Genomic DNA, 20,787 nt, shown 5'->3' with positions numbered 1-20,787 from the left:
GTGTAAATAAACCTCGCTTCCTAATCCGGGGCCGGAGATATTTCATTTTGAACCCCATAGCAATCCGTCCTCTGAAACGTCTCCTTCTCAAAGACAATTCAGTGCTCTAGTAATTATCAACTCCGCTTTGTTTGTTCACGAGAGGGAATGATGAACGGCGTGCGCCGACAACCAATTCTGCTAGTCTATCGTCCGTAGTGTAACCACCCTTTATCCTAACCTCAGTTAATTTTTAATGCATCAATAAAGGCCTGCAATGAAATTATAATTTATTTTGGTTACGGTGAACATTTCATAACCGCAAATGAATTAAATCTATCGCAGCAGTAGAAAACCTACCAATTTCGCCTTATTTTTCAGCCAACCTACAACGTATTTAAAAAATTAGCGAGAAAAAAAATTGTTTTTTTTTTACATGCGGTATTCTCATCTTCTCAGAATCGCTGTTTTATTTTTTTTATAGAATCCGATAGCGGAGAAAAACGATTTAATTGTGCCTTCATATTTTGAATATCGTATTACGTGATTCTGACAAATTTTTTTTTGTTCGAATAATAAGTTCGTTCCTTAGCTTGCCGTTTCTTTCCTATCTTGCCCAGTCACATTTCACTTTCCCGTGTGTTTTTGCATGAATTTATTTGATTTATTGATTCTTTAGACTACTGACTCCCAAACTGGTTTTATTTTATTTTATTTCTCAATTTAAGGAGAAAGTAAATGAAGTCAAAAAGTAAATACTTCTTAAATGAAAGTAGCTACTGTTACAAAAGTTAACGCACCGTCACTTACGGCGAGAACTGAAAGAAATCCTCTCAACCTCAACTGGCAATAAAAGGATCATTTGGCATTAGCTTCTGAATGATTAGGGCGTAGATTTGAGGCAAAACTACGAATCGTCCGTATGTCATGCGGAGGAGATGATGCAATGGGTCACGCGTGAAGTTGCCCATGTGTTAATCGCAACGCCTAGCCACGTGGAGAGTCGTTAAAGAGTGTCACATATCTGTTTTCAAGCCAAGGTTGCTCTTTGACCCCCTCTGTATCCTGTGATAGTTTTTTGCCAACGATGTTTTTACACGTTATTGTTAATCAGAAGTTTCCTGTAAATAGTAGGCATCCTCATAAACACATACACACGCGCACACCAACACCAATCAAATTCCATGTACCAATCATGCAATCATCCAATCAAGCATGTACCAATCAAATTTCATAGCTATGCGAATTGTTTGATTGTAAAAATTGAGTTTGTGAGTTATAGAAATAAAACAATAGGCAAGAACAACATCGATTGATTGCGGAAACGATAACCTACCCTCTGTCTAGTTAGAAAAATGATCTGAATGGGAAGAGGTGGATTAATCCTTATCACTATAGATACTCCGCGGGAAATCCTTGTACATAATCCGAATGATGTTTGTAACAGGGATTTTATGGCATCTCTGCCTTCCTTCGGCGTCAAATAGCATCGATATAAAATTTACTGCGCTTCTCTTATTTTAATATCTCAATCGCCGATTTTAAGAGAGCGAGAGGTTCAAGAACTTCGGAAACATCGAGGAAAAATCCAATTTGCCCTCACTCTATCCGTACTGACTTTAAATCGTGTTATATTTCGAAAGTGGCTATCGTGATTATGCTCTAACATTAAATAACATGCTCAAAGTTCTTATAAAAGGTAAATATTCCACGTAAACTGTTACAGCTGCCAGAAGTTTCCGAACGCCTTAGAGTTTCAACTCGTTTATCGCAATTTCGCGCGAGGAAGAATGAAACGCGAGCATAATACAAATGCGTACCGTAATAGCCGGCATGTCAAGAATGGAAATTATTCCCGAATTCCTTCTTTCTCGAATGTCATCATGCAGGCTATATTCTATAAAGCTCGCTCGATCGATAGCCAAAGTACTCATGTTCTTCCGATGCCTTTGTATTATTAATTTGGCCTTCGAAGTTGAGTTATTGATATGTTGAAGTGAGCCGACGAGGCTTGACAACAGCTTTACGACGCCGTAAAATTGTTGCGATATCAAAGCTTATGGCATGGCAAAAATTGGTATTATAATCTTTTTCGGTAGACTGCGGATGTTAAAGTGTTTGAAAAACTAACTCATTGTTGCAACTACTCGCTGCGTAGTTGCCCTACATGTGTAAGCCTTTTTAAAGCCTGACAGTTTTATCTCCATATGTTACTTGCTTGCGTACCGTTTGATTTTTGGGCTCCAGTGATGGTGGCGTCCCGGGGCGGCCTTGAGTTACTCGATTAAAGGCGTCAGATGACCCTGAGTTCGATATGTGGTTCTTCATGGTTGGTTAAATTGGTTGATTCTTAATCATTCCGTTGTTTAATTCCTCATCCCTCTTTTTCCACCTTTTGTGTATTCGGAAAATTTTAATTACGCGTTTGACTTGTGCGGTAGAGCACTCTCCAGTGCCGATATCGAAAGTTATTAATCATGTGTCGTCAGGTAGCACATATTTCCTAAATTATAAGTCGACTGAAGATAACACTTTGATAGCACTTAGTGGAAATTTGTTTATTACGTGACTGCTAGCAGTGTTAGTCATTTCCTTGGCGATACGTAGTGTCATGTGGATGGAGGATGAGGAAATCCTCTTTTGTCATACCTTCCATCTGTCGACTCAATGATGCTTCCATTGTATCCGGTGGATATCCTAGTACGTCACCCTCAGCACAGTTACTTATCCTGACTCCATGTCGTGGTCATTGGGTTAGGCAAGTCGCGCTATCTTTCTGGGGGTAATATTTGCCCTTGGAGGGAGATAAAAACGAATTCCTGGGAATTGCATACTTTTTGGAAACTTTCCACGATTAAGTTGAATTGATCGTTGAACGGAATCCATAAGTTGCGGAAAGGAAATGTCCACATCCTTTCGAACAAGTCGTTGGTTGATACTTATAAAACTCGAAACTACAAATTTTCAAAGATTTAAGTCGCAGTTGTCATTGAAAAGGGGAAAAAAATTCTGGTATCTCGTTTCCTAATTGCTCGATATAATTGTCTTTTTGTCTACTATGACTTTTATTAATAACTTTAAAATAGTTATTAAAAGAAAACTTTTAGAGTGATTTAAAATGTAAAAATAAGTATTAAGTTAATTGTAAATAAATAAAAATTTTGGTCAAGAATGAATATGAATACTTGAATCACTGGTCATTGAAATGTTCGATAAAATATTCAAGTGTACGCGATATTTGCAATTGTTCCTCTTCCTGCTCCCCCCGTTCAAGGTTAATTTTTGGATCTCCCGCCCGAAAGGTGTCATTTTCCGGATGCTGTGCGCCATTTGCAGAGAATACAATTTGCTTCCCCGTCTTGCTGTAGCAATGGTTACTTCTGCAACCTGTGAAAGTGTTGCCTTACTCAATCCTTTCTCACCTGCTCGTGCATCCCGTAAAATTGTGTGCCATACTGTTAAGCATGTGCTAACACTTCGACGAGCATATTTTCGTCCCCTGCCCACTCGCGTTCTCCAAAAAATCATTTCTATTTTACATTTTACCCCAATTTACGAAAGGCATTCCAAATGCCATCAGTTTCTTCCGTTGGCGTCGGTCGGCTTGGTCCCGGCGCCACTCAAGATTATCGCGTGCAATTTCAGCAAGGTCTGCGAATTCAGTTTGGGAGCGAGTCTCGATTCAACTCCTTTCTTCGGCATTTTCTGCTCCACAAAGGCTCAATCAATAACAGTCACCACGTCACGTCAGCGGAGAACAAAACAGATGGGCACCTGTAACGTGCACTTGTACAATTCGTTAAGAGATTCCTGTGAACTGTAAAAGCGCAACTCATACTTTTGAAGTGGTGTTACGTCACATCCAGAGGGAATTTCTCGGGTCTGTAGTAATCTGGTCTAGTGGCTATTTAGGTCATTCGTCTCTCAAGGCCATTTCTAGGAATGGTTGAGATTTTATGGTAGCATCATTTGGTTAGGTTAGCGAAGTGTCGCTCAGGATTTTCACGGCATATGTATTTACAGTCAGCGCACACCGGTGTTAAGGGTGGCGTAATATTTTGAGAACATTGATTTATGCAGAGGCTATAAATAATTGGAATTGGTTTATTCGCCTCTTATGCTAGACCGCTGGTGAAAAGAATTCCATCACTTCACTCCTGAAACTACGCAAATCATCCCATTACCAATCAAAATGCTCTGCATCCATCTTACCTGCGTTATTTGAATATTATTATTAACAACATACAAAGCTAAAAACTTTGTATCGTGATAAAGTTTTGATGAATTGGTCAGTCACGAAAGTAATTCTCCTTGAAATATTACCTTATTCGTGTCCTCTATTGATGCCGTAAGACTGAATCACCTCTAAAAATCCGTATCTTTGCTTTGAGCGTTATTATGTGCTTATTTGATCATGAATTAGTTTTGCTTTCAAAAATTTTGGAAGTCTGAGTATTAAACAGCAGTGATGCGTCAATAGTTAATTTTATATTTTTTATAATATCACTACCATACGGAACATAATCTTGGAAACCAAATGCAAATTTTTAATTAGGCCACGTAGTTCTATGAAGTTTTTACTTTTGCTGGCTTGTGGTGAAGTCTGAGGATCTTGCTGAGGCTGGATAGTTTACATCACAATTTAACGTAGATCGCAGTCAAGTGTAGCAAACATTAAATGTGAGGCTAGTCATACGATCTACCTTCCTCTGTGTTTATGGAATATCTCCCACCTTTTGTCTACTTCACGAAAGAATCAAGTTAGCTACAATTCGGTTTATATTGAGATTAATGGCGAACAAGTTTTTGGCGATGTTTTGGGAACGGATTTTTTCGTCTGCCAGACGTATGAATTTGGGACGCGGGTGTTAGTTGTTGGCCCACTTCTTAATCCAACCTCTTCGAAGCTCTTTGCCATCTCCCGACGTCGGCTTTGTGTGTTGTATCGAAGCCCCTCCCACCCGCAGGAAATAATGTAAATTTCCATCGAAATTGATTCTGTGGGTGGAGAAGTAAGGAGGTTTTACATCTCCCTTGAGATACCCTTCTCGTAAAACCTCTAAATTAACTTGTTAATGCCTTACTTTCACATTCGTTCGTGGATATTTTCTCGTTCCGATCATTTTATCCCACCGAATGAAAAACCATTTATCCTATTTTGCTATTGGGAGAAAAGGGATGTATTTTGCTAAGCCAGACCGGATCGCGATTGGCTTCCCTCCAATTGAAATCTAGTTGTTCTTCGAAAAAAATTGGAACGCATGAAGCCGGCCGGCCCAATTAATTGGCTATGTTATCTAACTCTGTAGGTCACATTGGCAGTCAAAGAGGACTCTCGGCATTACAGAGAACTCTGGGCACACATGAATCGCCATCCTCATGCTGTTGTTGCGAATGCGGGGTTAAATAATGGGAAGATTACACTAATTGGTTTATCCTAGCAAAGTGTATTCATTACAGAACCGGTAGGAACCGGGTTCGGTTGGTGACCTAACACCCAGCCCCCACATACCCTTGCAGCGGCTGGTGGGGTATTATGTAGATGTAGGAAGTTACTTTGCCAAATTGAATGTAAACTTCATAATGTCGTAGGCAGTTTTCGTTACGTATTCAGGCGTGAGGATGACAATATTTATAACAAGGATCGTGAAATATAAGTATATATAATTTATATTATGTACCATTGTTAATTTTTCGATCCAAAGAGCTTTGAGGGAGCCGGCACATGTTTATTGACTTCAACAGAAAACTGTCTTCACATCAATCCGTCTTTAATATTTGTTAAGTCGGAAAATGAAAGTGATGCTCTGTAAATATGGTGAACTATTATTCAAGATTTAAAGTTTCTACTAGATAGGGCTATGACATTTCCTTCGGACACGACCTTTTATTATTTTAATTGGATCAACTGACACTTCTGAATTTACGACAATAGCGACTATCAGCGGCAACAGTTACTTGAGCAACTAAGTATATGAATGTAGTAATTGTTCAAAAGGTGATTATTTTACGAATGAGGATAATAGTCTCCGAAATGTTTGAATGTTGTCACAATGCACCCATACTTATATGTAGTCGAAGTGTTGTTCCATGATTATCTTTTCGTCCCTCTTTTAAGTCATGTAGTGTTGACTGGTGCATAAAGATGTTGTGCCTTTTTTGCTACGGGCACGCGAAACGCTCTCTAGATCTAGCGTGCTCTCATATTTCTGTTCTGCTACTTACATATTCTTTATTACACTGCACGGAAACTTAATGAGGTGGTCAATCTGCCTCCTCATCCTTTTTAATGTTGCTGACGCAGGTATAATGTTTGGAGCAACGTTGTCCTCGGCTCACCATTGTCTTACAGCTGAAGGCGGACACGTTACCCCGCACGTGGTTTCGCGAGTCCATTCGAGAAACAAAAATAGTTCGAGAAGTCACACCGAGAGATTAAATAGGTTAGCGTACTGTTAGGTATCTTGAGGGAAGGGCGTTCGTCTGAACCCATCCCGCGCGCTTGAATATCATGCGACAGGCTTCGGACTTCTGCATCAAAAAATATTTTTGTACCGTCATGGAATGTTTTATACTCCTGTATCTGTTTACTGACTTAATTGTTGTGCATCTGTCTGGGAAGTTTTTTTCATTTCCTGTTGTTTTCGTTCCCCCATTTTTTTCGATCCCGTTCTTATTTTCTATTTAATTTCCTTCTCCGTGTGTGTACTGTTGAAAGTTGCGGAGGACCCCGCTCATTGGTTTGGGCAGCTTCTTCCGTGTGGGTCGTCGGAGTTTTCAGCTGCGCCTTTCAAAGGGACCGAGTTGAATATTCTCCTCGCGTGAAGATGAACGGTGGACGAGACCGGATGCATTCCGGCAGCGCTCCCTGCCATCCTTTCTTCCTCGTAGGTGGTCGGTGATTGATCCGAGTCCGGTACCCAACTCAAAAGCCGCTCAGTCACGTTCGAAAAGCTCATCAGAATCGATGGACTTCAATGGACCCAGTTATCGATGATCCTTCGGCGGCGTGGTAGGTCGCTCCCGCGGAGGACAACTCCCTTCAGTCCCGAGGTCATCGGTGTTTATTCTTGGAGCCCATTGAAACGGATTGGGCGGGGAGGAGGTCGTCAGGGAAAGTTCTGCCGCGGTGAAGTTCGTTGACTTGTTGGGGCATTCCGTCGGAAACGACGTGACAGTCGCCATTCCCCTGCTGCCCCCCCCCTAATACTCCCATCGTCCGGATTCTCTAATCGTGTCTCACGCCACCACCCCTCTCCGGCTCCCAATCCTCCTCCCCCCCCAGAACCTCTGTCCTCAGCCATTTCCTCCATCTCCAAATTACTCCCCTCCCTCGACTCCCCGGGAACGGTCGCGGAGATAGAAGGTCCGCTTATTATTGTCCTCGGCACGCGAGAGATTTTCTTGAAAGAACCGGAGATGTCCACATGAAATCGGGTGCTGAAGTAATGGGCTCAAGCGCGGAGCCCTTCCCAAAGTCCCGATACGGAATCATTTGCCCCCAATCAACTGACCCATCAATCCCGTCGGGTGGAAGCGCATGATGTCGCCTATCTCCCGCGAGGCGTGTTCTTAAACTGCAAAATTTTTAAATATCGTGGTTTCATCCCACTTCCAAGGACCCAGTACAAGAGTTTGCTTGTGGAGACAACATGGGTTATGCCGCGCTTGAAACTGGACCATTTTTTGAGTTCTTCATGGATGGATTGCATATAAAATATTTTCAGTAGTAAGCTCATATTTTGCTTGACTAATGACCTGGAATAGCCCTTTGTCAGTTGGTGGATTTTCGTGTCGGCTGAGACTAGCGGGGAATCAATCGAGCGACAGCGATTTCTTCGACTCTCCCGAACCCTTCGCGCTTCTTGGGTAAAATTATGTTTTTGTTATCCCGTATATTTTTTTTAATTCAGCAAATGACTCGTGATGTTGATGATCCGGTGAAGGAAGCAATCGTCAATCTATCATATCATCACCTTCTTCTTCGACCAAAACGTGTGATATATTTCGACGTGAGCGTACATGCAGTTGCAGTTCCATAAGGAACACAGCTTTGAAGAAAACTCTCGATTTTTTATATTTTTTTAAACTTTAAAGAGATATTAATGAAACCTGAAGAGTTAACCTAATGGTGATTTCAAGTATTTTCGATTCGTCATCGACTTGAAAGTTTTCCAACACGTTTTCTTTTGCCTAAAAATTGCCTACACCAGTAATACCGATAACGAGTGACTGTAAAACAATTCGTGTTATTAAAAATCAAAGTGAAATGAAGACATGCAATTTGTAGTGACAATTTATTTCGTTTATTCAGCTAAGATTTCGAAAGTCTCCGTAAATATTTGATTTTATAATCATGGCACTATGTCTGGTCATATAACATTTACCTCGAAAGTTTGATAACTACTGTAATAAAATTTCTTCATGTGCACAACATTTTAGATGTAGCCAGAATTGATTAGGGTAAATCTGTGTATCTTAATTTAGGTGTGTATAAATTTTACTTATATTGCTTGGATTGGAAATCGGAAATTTAATTTCCCCTTATTCTTAAGAAACCCCCTTGGCCGAACCCCCGCTATTGGTGTATCGATTTCCTACTGTGGCATCTGGCATTTATGCGCCACTGACTGCTCGATCCGAAACGACTTTCCTCATTGTTTCGGCGTCGAAAGCGGGGGCCTTCCGGCCCGCGGGGCTCCCTTTCTGCCCCCTCCCCCTCCAGCGAGGGACAGGGTGGAGTGGGAGTGGAACAGGGGCCGTGCCCTCAAAAAAAGAAAGAAAAGCAAATTGAACCCTCCCCGCGTCGGAGCGGAGTGCGCGCGAACGTGCCACGTGAGCCCTCCCCGTCCGACTCCTCGGCCTCGCTGTTAGGGAGCGAGCGAGAGAGTCAAGGTCACGGGGTCGGTGCTAATCGCATTCGACGGTTCCTCGGCCTCAGTCGCCCGCCGTATCGCCGACCACGAGGCCAACGGAACCTCTGCAGCGGGGCAGTGGCCGAGGCGGTGGCAGCGGCGTCGTCGATGACGGGGAGGAGGATCATCATCCATCGGCGGCCGTAGAGACCGAGGTCCACCTCGGAGTCGGGAGCTTGCGGGCTGCGGAGGAGTTGTTGCCTGACGTCGTCGGTTGTGTACCCGCCAGCCTCGCCGTGGCTCCCGTAGCGACTACTTCACCACCGTTCAGGATGTGCCCCAGGGGTTCGCGGCGGCACTCACCGCCCCAGGCGGCCTCAGCCTCCACTTCCGCGACTCCCCATGGCTCCGGTGTCGTCACGGCCGCCCTCCCCGGGCTGCGCATCGTTCCCGTCTTACCAGTGAGTAATGGCAGGAGGTCGAGCGTCCCCACCCCCTCCATCGCCTTGGTCGAACGGTGGCTGGTGTTTTTTTCTCTTAGGAATGTGGAATTTTCATTTTGTTCGCTGTGCTTATTTTATTCGACAAATGGTGTTTTCGCAGTTTAAAATAGTCGTGGTGTTTTTGGGTGAGAGTGCTTTATTTAAGTGGGGAGCGTGTTTTGTTATCTCACGCTCGACTAGCATTCTCCACTAGTATTGTGGTCAAGACAGTGTACAGGATTGTGGAGGCCCTTCTAGGGAATCATCTAATCGAGTGGTCGCATGTCATGCGCATGACCGTTCTGGATAGAACGGCAATGGGTGTCGTTGACATTCATGTCCACCGTGAGCTGTCACCGCCATCGCTAAGTATGCTGTCTGTGCGAGATGGGTCTCCTCATAAATTTGATCCTCCTAAACGTCGTACAAGAATTTTGATTCTGCCGATGTGGGGATGCTACTTTTTTTATCTATCTCATTAGCGGAAGCCAAAGGACCTTCATTATTGAGGATACCTTATGATTGCTTCATCTGATTAATAGTTGTGATCTTATAATTCTAGTCGTTAAAGGAAAAAAGATTTTTCTCGCTGAAATTAGAATTTAATTGAAAACTGAATTGAAATTGTTCATCACTTCATCAGTTTTGCTTTGTGACCATCTACATCTACACAATGCCCTGTAAGCAGCCATAAGGGCGTGTGGCGGTGGGTGCAAAGGCAACAGCCGTACCCGCGCAATTATTAGTTCAATCATGCATTTGAATAAATACTTACTCATATACTTATACTCGTGCACCCTGGTACATCATTCATTAAATTTTAATATGAGTAATAATCGAGCCCCTGGGTTCGATTTTATTGTACGAGGGAAGGGCTGATGCCGAAATTAATCGGTGACGTAGTTGTATCCCTCTTATTGTATCTCGTTGGTCGGATCCGTCGATATAATTGATGGCCATCATAATTCCTTCATGCCGGAAGGAAACTCAGGTACCTTATTCAGGAACAATTCGAAATTATATTCCCTCAGCAATACCAATTTTATGACGACGCGGCTTCCACCCCCCAGTTGCTACTAGCGATAAATTGGGCCATTGGGCCACCGTTTGAAAACCTCGAAAGATAACTAGGAGAAACCCTTTGTTATACGAGTGTTAAGTTGATGAGTTAAGCGTACAAAATGTTCTTCAGACATAATTTTAGTGATTGTGGGTTGCTGAATATAGGCTAATTATAAATAATAATTGATTGTGAATTGGAATGGGGACGTGGTAATTCGGTGCAAAGATCGCTTTTGTAACGACATGAAAGCTGCTCATGGTTTTCGATTCCGAATAACGCCTCTGGGCACCCTGAGCTACTCCTAAGCAGTGTGATTTTTCGGGTACCAGGTGTTCCTGTGAATCCAAGGGTGGAACAGAAAAAAGAGCCAGCATATCTCTACCCTGATGTGTGAATACCACTCGCTGTATAGGGCTTAGTATTAGGCGAGCTTGACCCTCGTCCGTGAAATCTACCTTGGGGTTGATTAGGTACTGCGGGAGTAGTATGTATATAGTATAAATAGCGTATAAATAATGATTGTTATTTCATAGAAATAAAGCATGGTGGTTGAATCCGTGCTCACTGTGAGTGCTTCCGAAAATTGGCTCGGAAAACAAAAGATCCGAGGTTCAATTCCTGTATCAGGCTACTATATTTATTGCGTGAAAAAAAGAAGAGAGGTGTTTTGATCTGTGCTAGGGGGAGGGTGGAGAAAAACTTATGGAGACGTAGCCTGCAGACTGCAATCAAATCTCCGTCCACGTGCACGGAAGTGTGGTCCCTATAGCCGCTGTTGTGTAAACGCAGCGGATGTGTGAGCGGTCTCGTCTTACGAGCCCACAGGGCTCAATTGTTAGAAGATACGAGGGTCAGCCGGAAAGTAGTACCCGTTCGTGAAATAAAGACACAAAAGTAAATATTAACAAACATAAAAAATTTTATTTGAAAGAGGATACTTTAAACTACTTCTCAACATAATCTCCAAGCAAATTAAGGCATTTGTCATAACGTGTGACAAGTTTCTGTATTCCTGCTGCATAGTCCTTCGCCGCCAGCTCATTGAGATACGCGAGGGACCCATCTTGCACAAATTTTTGCATAATGCAGATGGTGTTTAACAATTTCATGAACAATTGTTCGAGAAACATTGGGAAAATGCTCACAGATGTCATCAATTGTGACGCGCCGATCGTTCCTCACGAATTCGTCAACTGAGCTCACCAGTTGGTCTGTAATGACAGACGGTCTCTCCGAACGCTCATCGTCGTGTGTGTTCCCCCTCCCCATGTTGAAGTTGCGACACCACCGCCGAACAGACGACTCGTCCATTACATTGTCTCCATACACCTCCTTTAATTGGCGATGAATATCACATGGGCGAACGTTTCTTGCATTGAGGAATTTAATCACTGCCCTCACTTCACAACTGGCGGCGTTCTCAATTTTTTTAAACATTGTAAACAATCACAGAAACAACACAGGCAATGCTAGCGTCACGCAACTTGGCTCAGAGAAGGCAGACAAGCCACTGAAGCTATCTGACCTCGTCCAGCGGCTACTCGCGTCGTCAGCACTTCATGCGGCACGAACGGGTACTACTTTCCGGATGACCCTCGTAGTTGGGGAGCGGTGGAGGAAATCGGATGGTGGGACCCCATCTTATTCCAGCGCTCATAATAATCCCGTTATCTTAGGAGCCCTGATATCTTTAATGTTAAGGATAAATCGCGCCCCCAAAATAATTTGATCACTGCCGATAAGCTAGCTTTCTTTGTGTTATGGAAGCATTTGGGGATGCCCTATTTCTACATCTACATCTAAATAATACCCCGCAAGCCGCCGCAAGGGCGTGTGGCGGGGGGTGTTAGGTCACCAACCGTAAAAAGGAAAAATACCACATGCAAAAAAAAAACAACACGGGAAATTACACCCACAGCAGCGCACACACTCATGCAAAAATCCCTTCATCCAATACTCATGCAAACACATATACCGCAAAACAACTAAAAAACTGCACCCCATGATGCAGCACGAAAGACATCCTACAACACGGAAGCCAGGACACAACAAGCAAGAAATTGAAACATCACTACCACATGAAAATACACCACGAAACACTCTACCCCCAAAGAGTCTCTAAATGGCAGGGAATGGGACCCAACGTTGCAGGTAGCAGGAATTTGCCCCCACGGAGAGGGACGAGGGATAAATTTCATATTGTTGTGCATGTATTAACCTTTTCTAACCACTCTAATCGAATCGCCATTATAAATTGTATCTTGGAACTTACTATGATGATTTATACGTAAATGTTCATTGAAAATCACTTTAACGTACACGTATAAAACATCATTGCAGGTATTGATTGTACGGAGTCGAATTTTTTTGTCAAATATTCCCTGTATATCTTCATTTCCAGTACCTGTTTATTTACCCTAGTGTTTTAATAATACTTGGTTTAACATCAATAGTGCCAGCGTTATATTGGTACCTGTTCTGGGAAATACCTTAACGATTTTACCTGTACTAGGCAAACTTACAATAAATACGTACTTGGAAACCAAAATACCAGTTTGGCAAGTAACCTGCGATACCAGGTCAATATTATCGTTGGTTTTTAAGCCACGTCAGAAAAATCCCGGTGCCTTTAAGTGCCGGGTATCTCTAGTCCACTCTCCTCACGTGAAAGTTCTGAGCGTGCTATGCCAGCGTGACGACAGGCTCGACCGAGTGCATCAACAGTTCGCTAGCGGTCGGTGGCTCCCGCCCCTGTTCCAGGCAAGGCGTGTCCCTCACCGCTTCCGTTCCTGCACAACGAAAATTGCTTGAAAGGCTTGACCCATTGAAAAATACTGGTGCCTTCCGAGTCTGAATCAGGCGAAGAGGGCAATTGAATCCCGGAATTCGTAGGATGATAGCGCCACAGTTATGGGCCCATTGTTAATTGCAGACCTGCGTATTTCTTTAAGGGGGGTCACGCCCCCTTGCCCCGCAAGCTTGAGAACGATCTCCCTATTTATGCCCAATCCATGGTTATAAGTTATGTGAAATAAGCTGCAGGAATGTTTTCTCACTCCAACAGCGGTAATTACTTCGGTAGAACAAATTGCAAATCTAATAGCAGCTCAGGCACCGCTTTTTAACTTCTTGTTAGAGACAAAGGCATTGCGCATTCGAGTTTTAAAATGTTATATCATAACCTTTCTGCTTTGTTACAGTTTTTGTCGTGTACTTCCGATTGCCTTTTACTAATCACCGTTGTTAACTTAATTAATTACTGTGGCTAATAGCGCTCAGGGCTAATAGCCCAAAATCTTGCTTTGAAAAAAAATTAGATTGTCTTATCACCTCCTCTCTCAAATCCTTAATGACGGTTTGCTATGTAACATTTGAATCTTCCAAATTGGGTGTAACCTCAGGGATACGCATCTCCCCCGCCGAGCTTTATCCATGGTTCTTTGCTCCCCAGCCGATCCCATCGTTTCAAGTCGTTATTCGGACGGCGGAGTCATTATGGGAACGGAATCATTGTTCTCAAATCCCTTGCCGATATTGAAGTGATCTCATTTGGCCTCGTAGTTTCCGTGGGCTAAGATTGAGGGTAGATTGTTGTGACCTGGCTGAAAAATAGCTGCTTTTTTAGGAAAATATTATTGGACGTAACATCAAGATCAATGCTTCATTTCTCAGGCATTTACTGTGCCCGAAATTGTCGAACTAGCTTTTTGTGTTGCTCCATTTTTATACGAGTACTCGTATACTCGTAGTACTGAGCTCCTTCTTTTTACGGGTCATATTCGGCTTTCTTTATATAGTCATGCTAACTTGTGCTAACGATAAATGTTATTGCTTGGGCGCGTGGAGTTTTAATATAGTAATATTAGAAAAACACGTTAAGATTTAAATCACAGAGAATAAGAGGAAGAAATTATATCTTAAGCAAATGGATTCATGATGCTGGTTTTAAGACCGAAGGTTAGGCATTGGCGATTTTAGTGAACGCAGCAGAATTATTCGGTCATTGGGTCTCATTTATTTCTTTTCTGTATTAACGACATTAACACCTTGATTTAGAGTAAAATATACTTCTTTGCCTACAAAGCAGTTGTCTAAAACGATCTTCATAGTCCTGAGGAGCATTAGTGGATGATGATCTTAATGCATTACTGCGCTGGTACGACACATGGAAATTTAAATTCTGCACAAAGAATTGCGTAGCGAAAAAGTTTTTGAATCAGAACATTTCTCCCTTAACGTCTCCTGTATAAAAAATACCGAAATGTCGAGAGTAGACTCGATAAAATACCTACGACACCACTTGGAGTAAACATATTCGAGGAATATGTGGCGCTAGGATTTAATTGCGGTTTATTAATGAGTACTGGGGCAATGTGACGAGATTGTAAAAGAGCGATGCTGCATTCCACTCGGTAATCCTCAATTAGAATGTTCTTGCTGGTATATGGGGACCTCTCGACGGTGGTTCACCTTAATATTGTGCAGGGCAGAGAGAAGCTACGTTTGTAAAACGTTGTTTTAATAAATTTGGTAGCTTAACCAGATTATTAGAGGAACTAGGGTGGGAATCACTCGCGGAACGAAAGATAAATTACTATTAAATCTATTGCATTAATGGGAAGCAGGTCTCACGAGCGGTGGTACTGAAATTGTTGTTATTTTTAGGCTCATTGTGCTACGGAGGGAATCATGGAAATAAAATTAGAGAAATAAAGTGTAGGACGGGTAGATCTTAGATATCATTTTTCCCGCGAACAATAAAGGATCAAAATAGTTTTAAACAACAATGTAAATATTAAACATGTTAATTTAAGTATTCTAATACGCTGTCATTATTTTTTTAAGGGCTTATTTCATTTTTTTTAAATGGCAGCATGTTTTGCATGCGTTGACACACTTTTTGTACTTGGATACTGTAGTGCATGCAGGTATTGTGATATTTTTCTTTTGCTTGAATTTTTTAACATATTTAATTGTATCTTACTTTTTAGTTGCATGTAATTTTGTTGTTATATACCTGGTGTGAAATTACCTCCTGCAACAGATCGTTGTGGTGGCTTCCAGGGAACCGTAGCTGTTATTTGTATTTGTTATTGTTATCTATTTTTCTCTCTTTAAAACCTAGTTGAAGTTAAAAATCAGCTTCGGCAAATTACTGTATTTGTCATTGTCTATATTTAGAAAATTGCGACTCCGCAGTGTCAGTTAAAGCAATGTCGGGAAATCCCTCATTTGGGTGTTTGTCGAAGTTTCCGTCTTAATTCCTGAAGTCATTCCAGAGATAATATTTTTTGACAAGAAACGTCAGCAAGAAGTCCAAAAGTCGCTGTCTTAAAGTTTTAATTTGTCTGCAAAAACTTGCGAAATGCAATAAATCATCTGATTGGCGAAATTATTTTTTATTCCAAGTTATCATCGGGGTGCTTCTACAAGTACTTTTCGCAAGCATCATGTCGCGTTGGCTAAAATGAAAAACAAGACCGATTTTAGTTAAGTGTCACTGAACATGGGCGACCGAGTGTATCAAAGGTCTCTTCCATTGATAAGGAGTCACTTTCTTTCAGAACATTTTCAATGGAGACAATCTTAAATTTGTCACAAAATTTGTTACGTAGTTGTCGATGTCTTTTTATAATTGGAATTTTTTGTTCGTAAAGTTGCATTCGGAGGGCGCAATTTTGTGTACGCGTACCCGGGAAAAATTTCTTGTTCATTCATGCTGAAAAGATGCTACAGCTTCTTCGAACAGAGGAATCGAAGGAATTCCAAGTTCACTGCTCTAAGCAAGCCACCACAAGGGGAGTGCTGGAGCCGTTCTGCGTAAAAATTGGCTTGTAAATGAGCATGGATTAATAATGGCTTTCATAAATAAACACCCGTATTCATACATGCCTCTCTAACCAATGTAATAATTATTGTATTTTATTAAATAATTACATTTTGCTTTTCAAATGAAAGGTATATGAGTGCTTGGGTTCGATTTTATTAACATTATGTATTTCGCGAGAAACGAAGAGTGCTTAAATCTGCCCTCGAAGGTATCTTTCCTATTTAATCGCATTGCTAGCCGAATAATTTGCAGTCACGGTAATTCCCTCAGTGTGACGAAAAATCGGGTATCCTGTAATTTACTAAAAGTCATGCCAGCTATATTCGTGAATTGGGAGGCTCCAAACGAAATTCGTTTCAATGGAATAATTGGTCAAATATATATTATGTTGTATAAGTATAGTGATTGCGAAAGGTTTTTTTGGCCGTTTTCGCCTCTTTCGTTCACCGAATTGATCACCAGCTGCGCCCTCGATAAACCATCCGGGCTTGGCGCGAAATTCTTCCCCGACGCCCATGTGACATTAGGTTGTCCTGTCGTATTTAATGTAAAGAATGTTGGAGCAGCCCAACTTCACTAAAACGGTCATATACAAGTGTCATATTTACGGTCACATTTACGAATGCTATTCAGTAAATCATTTCACCCTCCATGTCCATGAGAGACCATCGCCTCCGTCGGCAGCTAACTACCCATCAATACCTCCAACTCAATTTACGATAATAATGTTAATCATGAAAACCTTCTATGTGGGAATAAAGCGCACAACCTCTGGGTTGGCCGAAGGAAACGATACCCCGCCGGCATCGGGGTCATTACTTTCATTTAGTGAGTCACGTAATGACCGAGCATATTTTATTCTTCCATTGAGGCGTTATTTACGGAATCATATTCCCGTATAAATGTGAACTGGAAAATAAATGTGTGCGAGAGGTATGAGGAAAAATTATGTATGAATTCGCGGAGGTAAAGTATGGACTGATATTGAGTGCCCTGGTTACTGTCCCAATAACTCTTAGTCTAATATCCCCCAATGTTGAGAGAATCTCTGAGGATTAAATTTCAAAGAGTGTGGGAAGTGAATTCCGGTTAACCATTTTCGTGCATTTCCCAAAAGAAATTACTTAGGGGCCTGGGAATGTGCGTGGATCTTTCGCTATACTGGTAGTTACTCATAACTATCCAAGCTTCTAAATTCCGAGGAAACCCGAATGTTCTCAACGGACAGGTGGGACAGCCCTTCATGGATGGGTGGCTCTTGGATGGATGGCTCAGTCATGGCTGTGTCCGAGATAAGTAAAAAGTAGTGGAATCCCATGAGCCTCTAAGTTTATTTTATATCACTCTCTGAGATAAAGGAACTCGTAAGGTGTGTTCTAGTACCACTTCATCCACGCGTACTGCAGGGAAACTAATTTTGTTCATGAAAAAAATGATTCAGATATTGTGACAGTAATACCTTCATCTACTTGGTACCCTGCGGTGTGTGGAGAGGGGTATATCACACCCGACGTGCAACACCAATTTTAAGTATTACTCAATTGTTAGTTACCAATAAATATGTTAAATTATTCAAACAATTGGAATAATTTAAACAACAGTTACATGTATTAAGATATACAGGTGTAAAATACTTCTCTAAGAATGAGAGACGAGCTCGAGTTGGAGGAAGCTCTGCTGTCTACATGATATGAGAACCCCAGCGGTATATATGATGACGGGGTGATTCAACACCATGAATGCGGCATCAAAATTGTTTTGTTTAATTGCCAGTTGGCAATAAATATGTAAAATAGTTTGAATAATGGCGATAATATTCCGGTCAATGTGAATGATTTTTACGCTGTGGGATTCCTGCATTTAGGTGTACATTGGCGAATGACTCCGTCGAAATAACTATTCCGGCATTTCTCGCAGTTCTTTGCATTTGAGATTATATTAACTAGTCACACGATGCGGTATCTTTGTGTAAAATACTTCTCCACACATGCGAGACGAGATCCTTCATGGATGGATGGTATGACAAGTACGGTATGACAGTAACAAGAGCAACAATAAAATAAGGGTTCGATAAACTAATCACGGCATGGTTTTTTTCTAATAAAAAATAGGTTTCCCGATAGTATGCAGTTAGTTACTAACTCTCATTCTGATGAAAATAATATCCGAAATAATTTTTAATTCTGAGGCTCCGTTTTCCCGATGATACCTGCCCGCGTAGGTTTGGCTGAATTGACGTTAATTTACGTTACGCGAGGCGGGAACGCCCCAGCCTCCAGAACGAGTATTGTCTACCGGGCCGCCGACTCCCGCCGCAAAACACGAGCGGCGTGACTTCGCCCGTCCCGAGATATCCCCGCGAAGCAAGCAGACGGCGGAACTTGCAATCTGCTGCCTTCCACACAACCCCCCCTCTCTTTCTCTCTCTCTCTCCCCACCCATCTCTCGCGCTCTTGGAGCACGTGAGGCCGAGTGCCGCGGGGCTTGAGGTAGGTCAGTGTGCGCCGAGCTCGTGCCCGGCGTTGGTATTGATTGGGAGACAACCTTTACCTACCTATACACATTTATAATGCTGCAGGGCTACCAGGAGGACACGAGACGAATAAAAATTGTCATTTTTCCCGCTTTAAAATGTCATTCGAGTGTTAAATGAGAGAAGTCGTGCGCGCGCTCCGACCTGCCTTGCGTGCCAAACGGAAAAATGCAAGATACTCTTGGTCATACAGTAAGTTGGTCCATTGGGTAGAGCGCTCGCCGGATTATCCAAATATGGGCATCCATCCATGTTCTAGACATTTTGTCTAGGACATGGATATTGTGCTGTCAGCTGATTCATTTTTCCTTTACCGTGCGATATGACCAAAATGATTTCAACTCGGTGTGTGATACAGTTCATGTCAATTTTCTAGGTTGACTGTTAATATTTGTCCTACATTACCTTTTTCGAGTATTTTTTCCGTGTTTACGGATGGCATTCTCAAGAGAATTCTTTTTTTCCTAGTTTCGATTATTTTTTCACCCTTTTCCTAGTTTCGATTGGCTCCCAACATAATGTACACGGACCCAGAGGTCCAAGAAGATATCACGACAGTCTATAGAAACCGTCTACGGTCTCCAGCTAATCAGTTGACTATCCCTATGTATTTTTCTGCTTCCGAAGAGGTAAAGTTTTGTTTCTATTCCCTTTGTGTCCAGGACGTAATCAAATCAGTTTATTTCCTAGAGAAGAGAAAAATTGTTATATTGCGAAAAATTGTTGCGAATGTAATAAACTTTGTGAAGTTCACAGATAAACTTTATTTTACCCAGGTATTGACTTATGCAATAGTTGTTTTCACGCTATTTTTATCAATTTGTTATCTTGAAACCCGACGCGATTTTTGACGAACATTTTGAGTCAACGACTGTCTCGGAAAAAAGTTTTTTTATTGGCTTAACTAAGTTGATTTCATTAGAAATTGAAGTATCACCAAGTGACGTGTGAAACTATGGTAGACTACATTGTGGTAGTTGACAGTGTTATTTGTCCTAAACTTTTGGTGCTCCGTAATATAAAGTTGATGGCGCAATCTTGTAGGTTGAATTTGAAAGAAGAACGTTCTTGTATTGGCAATTAGTCTTCACCCCCAACAGTGGGCGTTCCGAAAAAGTTATCTTATCATATTTCTTATTTTAAACGAATATTAGCATTCATTCCGGAATCTAACGTTCCTGCCCTACGGTCTGGTCTCCCACCGCGAGACTACCACGGTCGTTAAACCCATTTTCTCATTTTTCGCGTCATGCAATTTTGAGTTTCGTTAAAGTGAGAAACATTCTGAGCGACTCCTCTCTTCAGTTCATGGTATTTTAAAACACATTATCACTATTCCTAGCGTCGTTAGAGTCGAGAGAGTGGATACCCAGCTTACAGCTTGGCAGGAGCTCGGAGCAGCTTTCCTCACCGAAGGATTTTCTCTTAATGGAGTCCAAACTTGTTTGCCCTTAATTTGACCACACACGAGCGGCAGCATGGCAGCATTTGAGCATGCGAAGCGGATAATTTTCAAGCCACCCTCCTCAAGAGCCGATGTATTTTGTTTTGCATCGTAAAAGACAGCCATGCCCTATCAAATATCCATGCTAATTTATACGTATAAGTTTCCAGCTTTGTTGGTGTAAAATATAATCAATTATTCTTTAAAATGACTGTGTTGGAACAATCGATTTTTTGTAGGAACGTACGATTTTTGTTTTCTCGCATGTTTTGGTTATGAGTAGGGCATGGCTCCAAGCCAAAGCGCAAAATATTTTCAGTCTTGTGACGCCATGAACCTTGAGTAAAATTGAAGCGAAAATGGACGTCCAACCGATTTAAGTCACTCTTCGTCCTTGTCCGTCGAAAATTATTTTCTCGGAGCTTGTTTATTTTTCTCTTTTAATCTTACTTGAAGTGTAGTTGTACAATGGATAGATATCTTAACTCAGGGGGTGTGGTAGCGTAGCAAGCGGAGCGGTCGGCTGACTGAGCTAACGGCCTAGTTTCGATTCCCAGTGACCTTGGAACACCCTTAGCTTCATCATATATGTACGATTTTT

At 41.8% G+C, this 20,787-nt stretch overlaps 1 protein-coding gene across 4 annotated transcripts in view; it reads left to right on the top strand.

The window, feature by feature from the left end:
* The window catches only part of LOC139686773 (choline-phosphate cytidylyltransferase A-like), a 118,729-nt gene that overhangs the window by 51,787 nt on the left and 46,155 nt on the right, over positions 1 to 20,787 (top strand). For 3 of the 4 annotated variants that reach the window (XM_071583810.1, XM_071583812.1, XM_071583811.1), the window contains exon 3: positions 8,921 to 9,295. The exons of the other annotated variant lie outside the window; for it this stretch is intronic. In XM_071583810.1, coding sequence (XP_071439911.1) covers positions 8,921 to 9,295 — 375 coding nt within the window. The remainder of the gene's footprint in view (positions 1 to 8,920; positions 9,296 to 20,787) is intronic. 4 annotated transcript variants of the gene reach the window in all.

The sequence above is a fragment of the Hetaerina americana genome, unplaced genomic scaffold (genome assembly GCF_022747635.1).
Source record: "Hetaerina americana unplaced genomic scaffold, ioHetAmer1.1.p SCAF_15, whole genome shotgun sequence".
NCBI lineage: Eukaryota > Metazoa > Arthropoda > Insecta > Odonata > Calopterygidae > Hetaerina > Hetaerina americana.
This window is presented reverse-complemented; position numbering and strand designations above follow the sequence as displayed.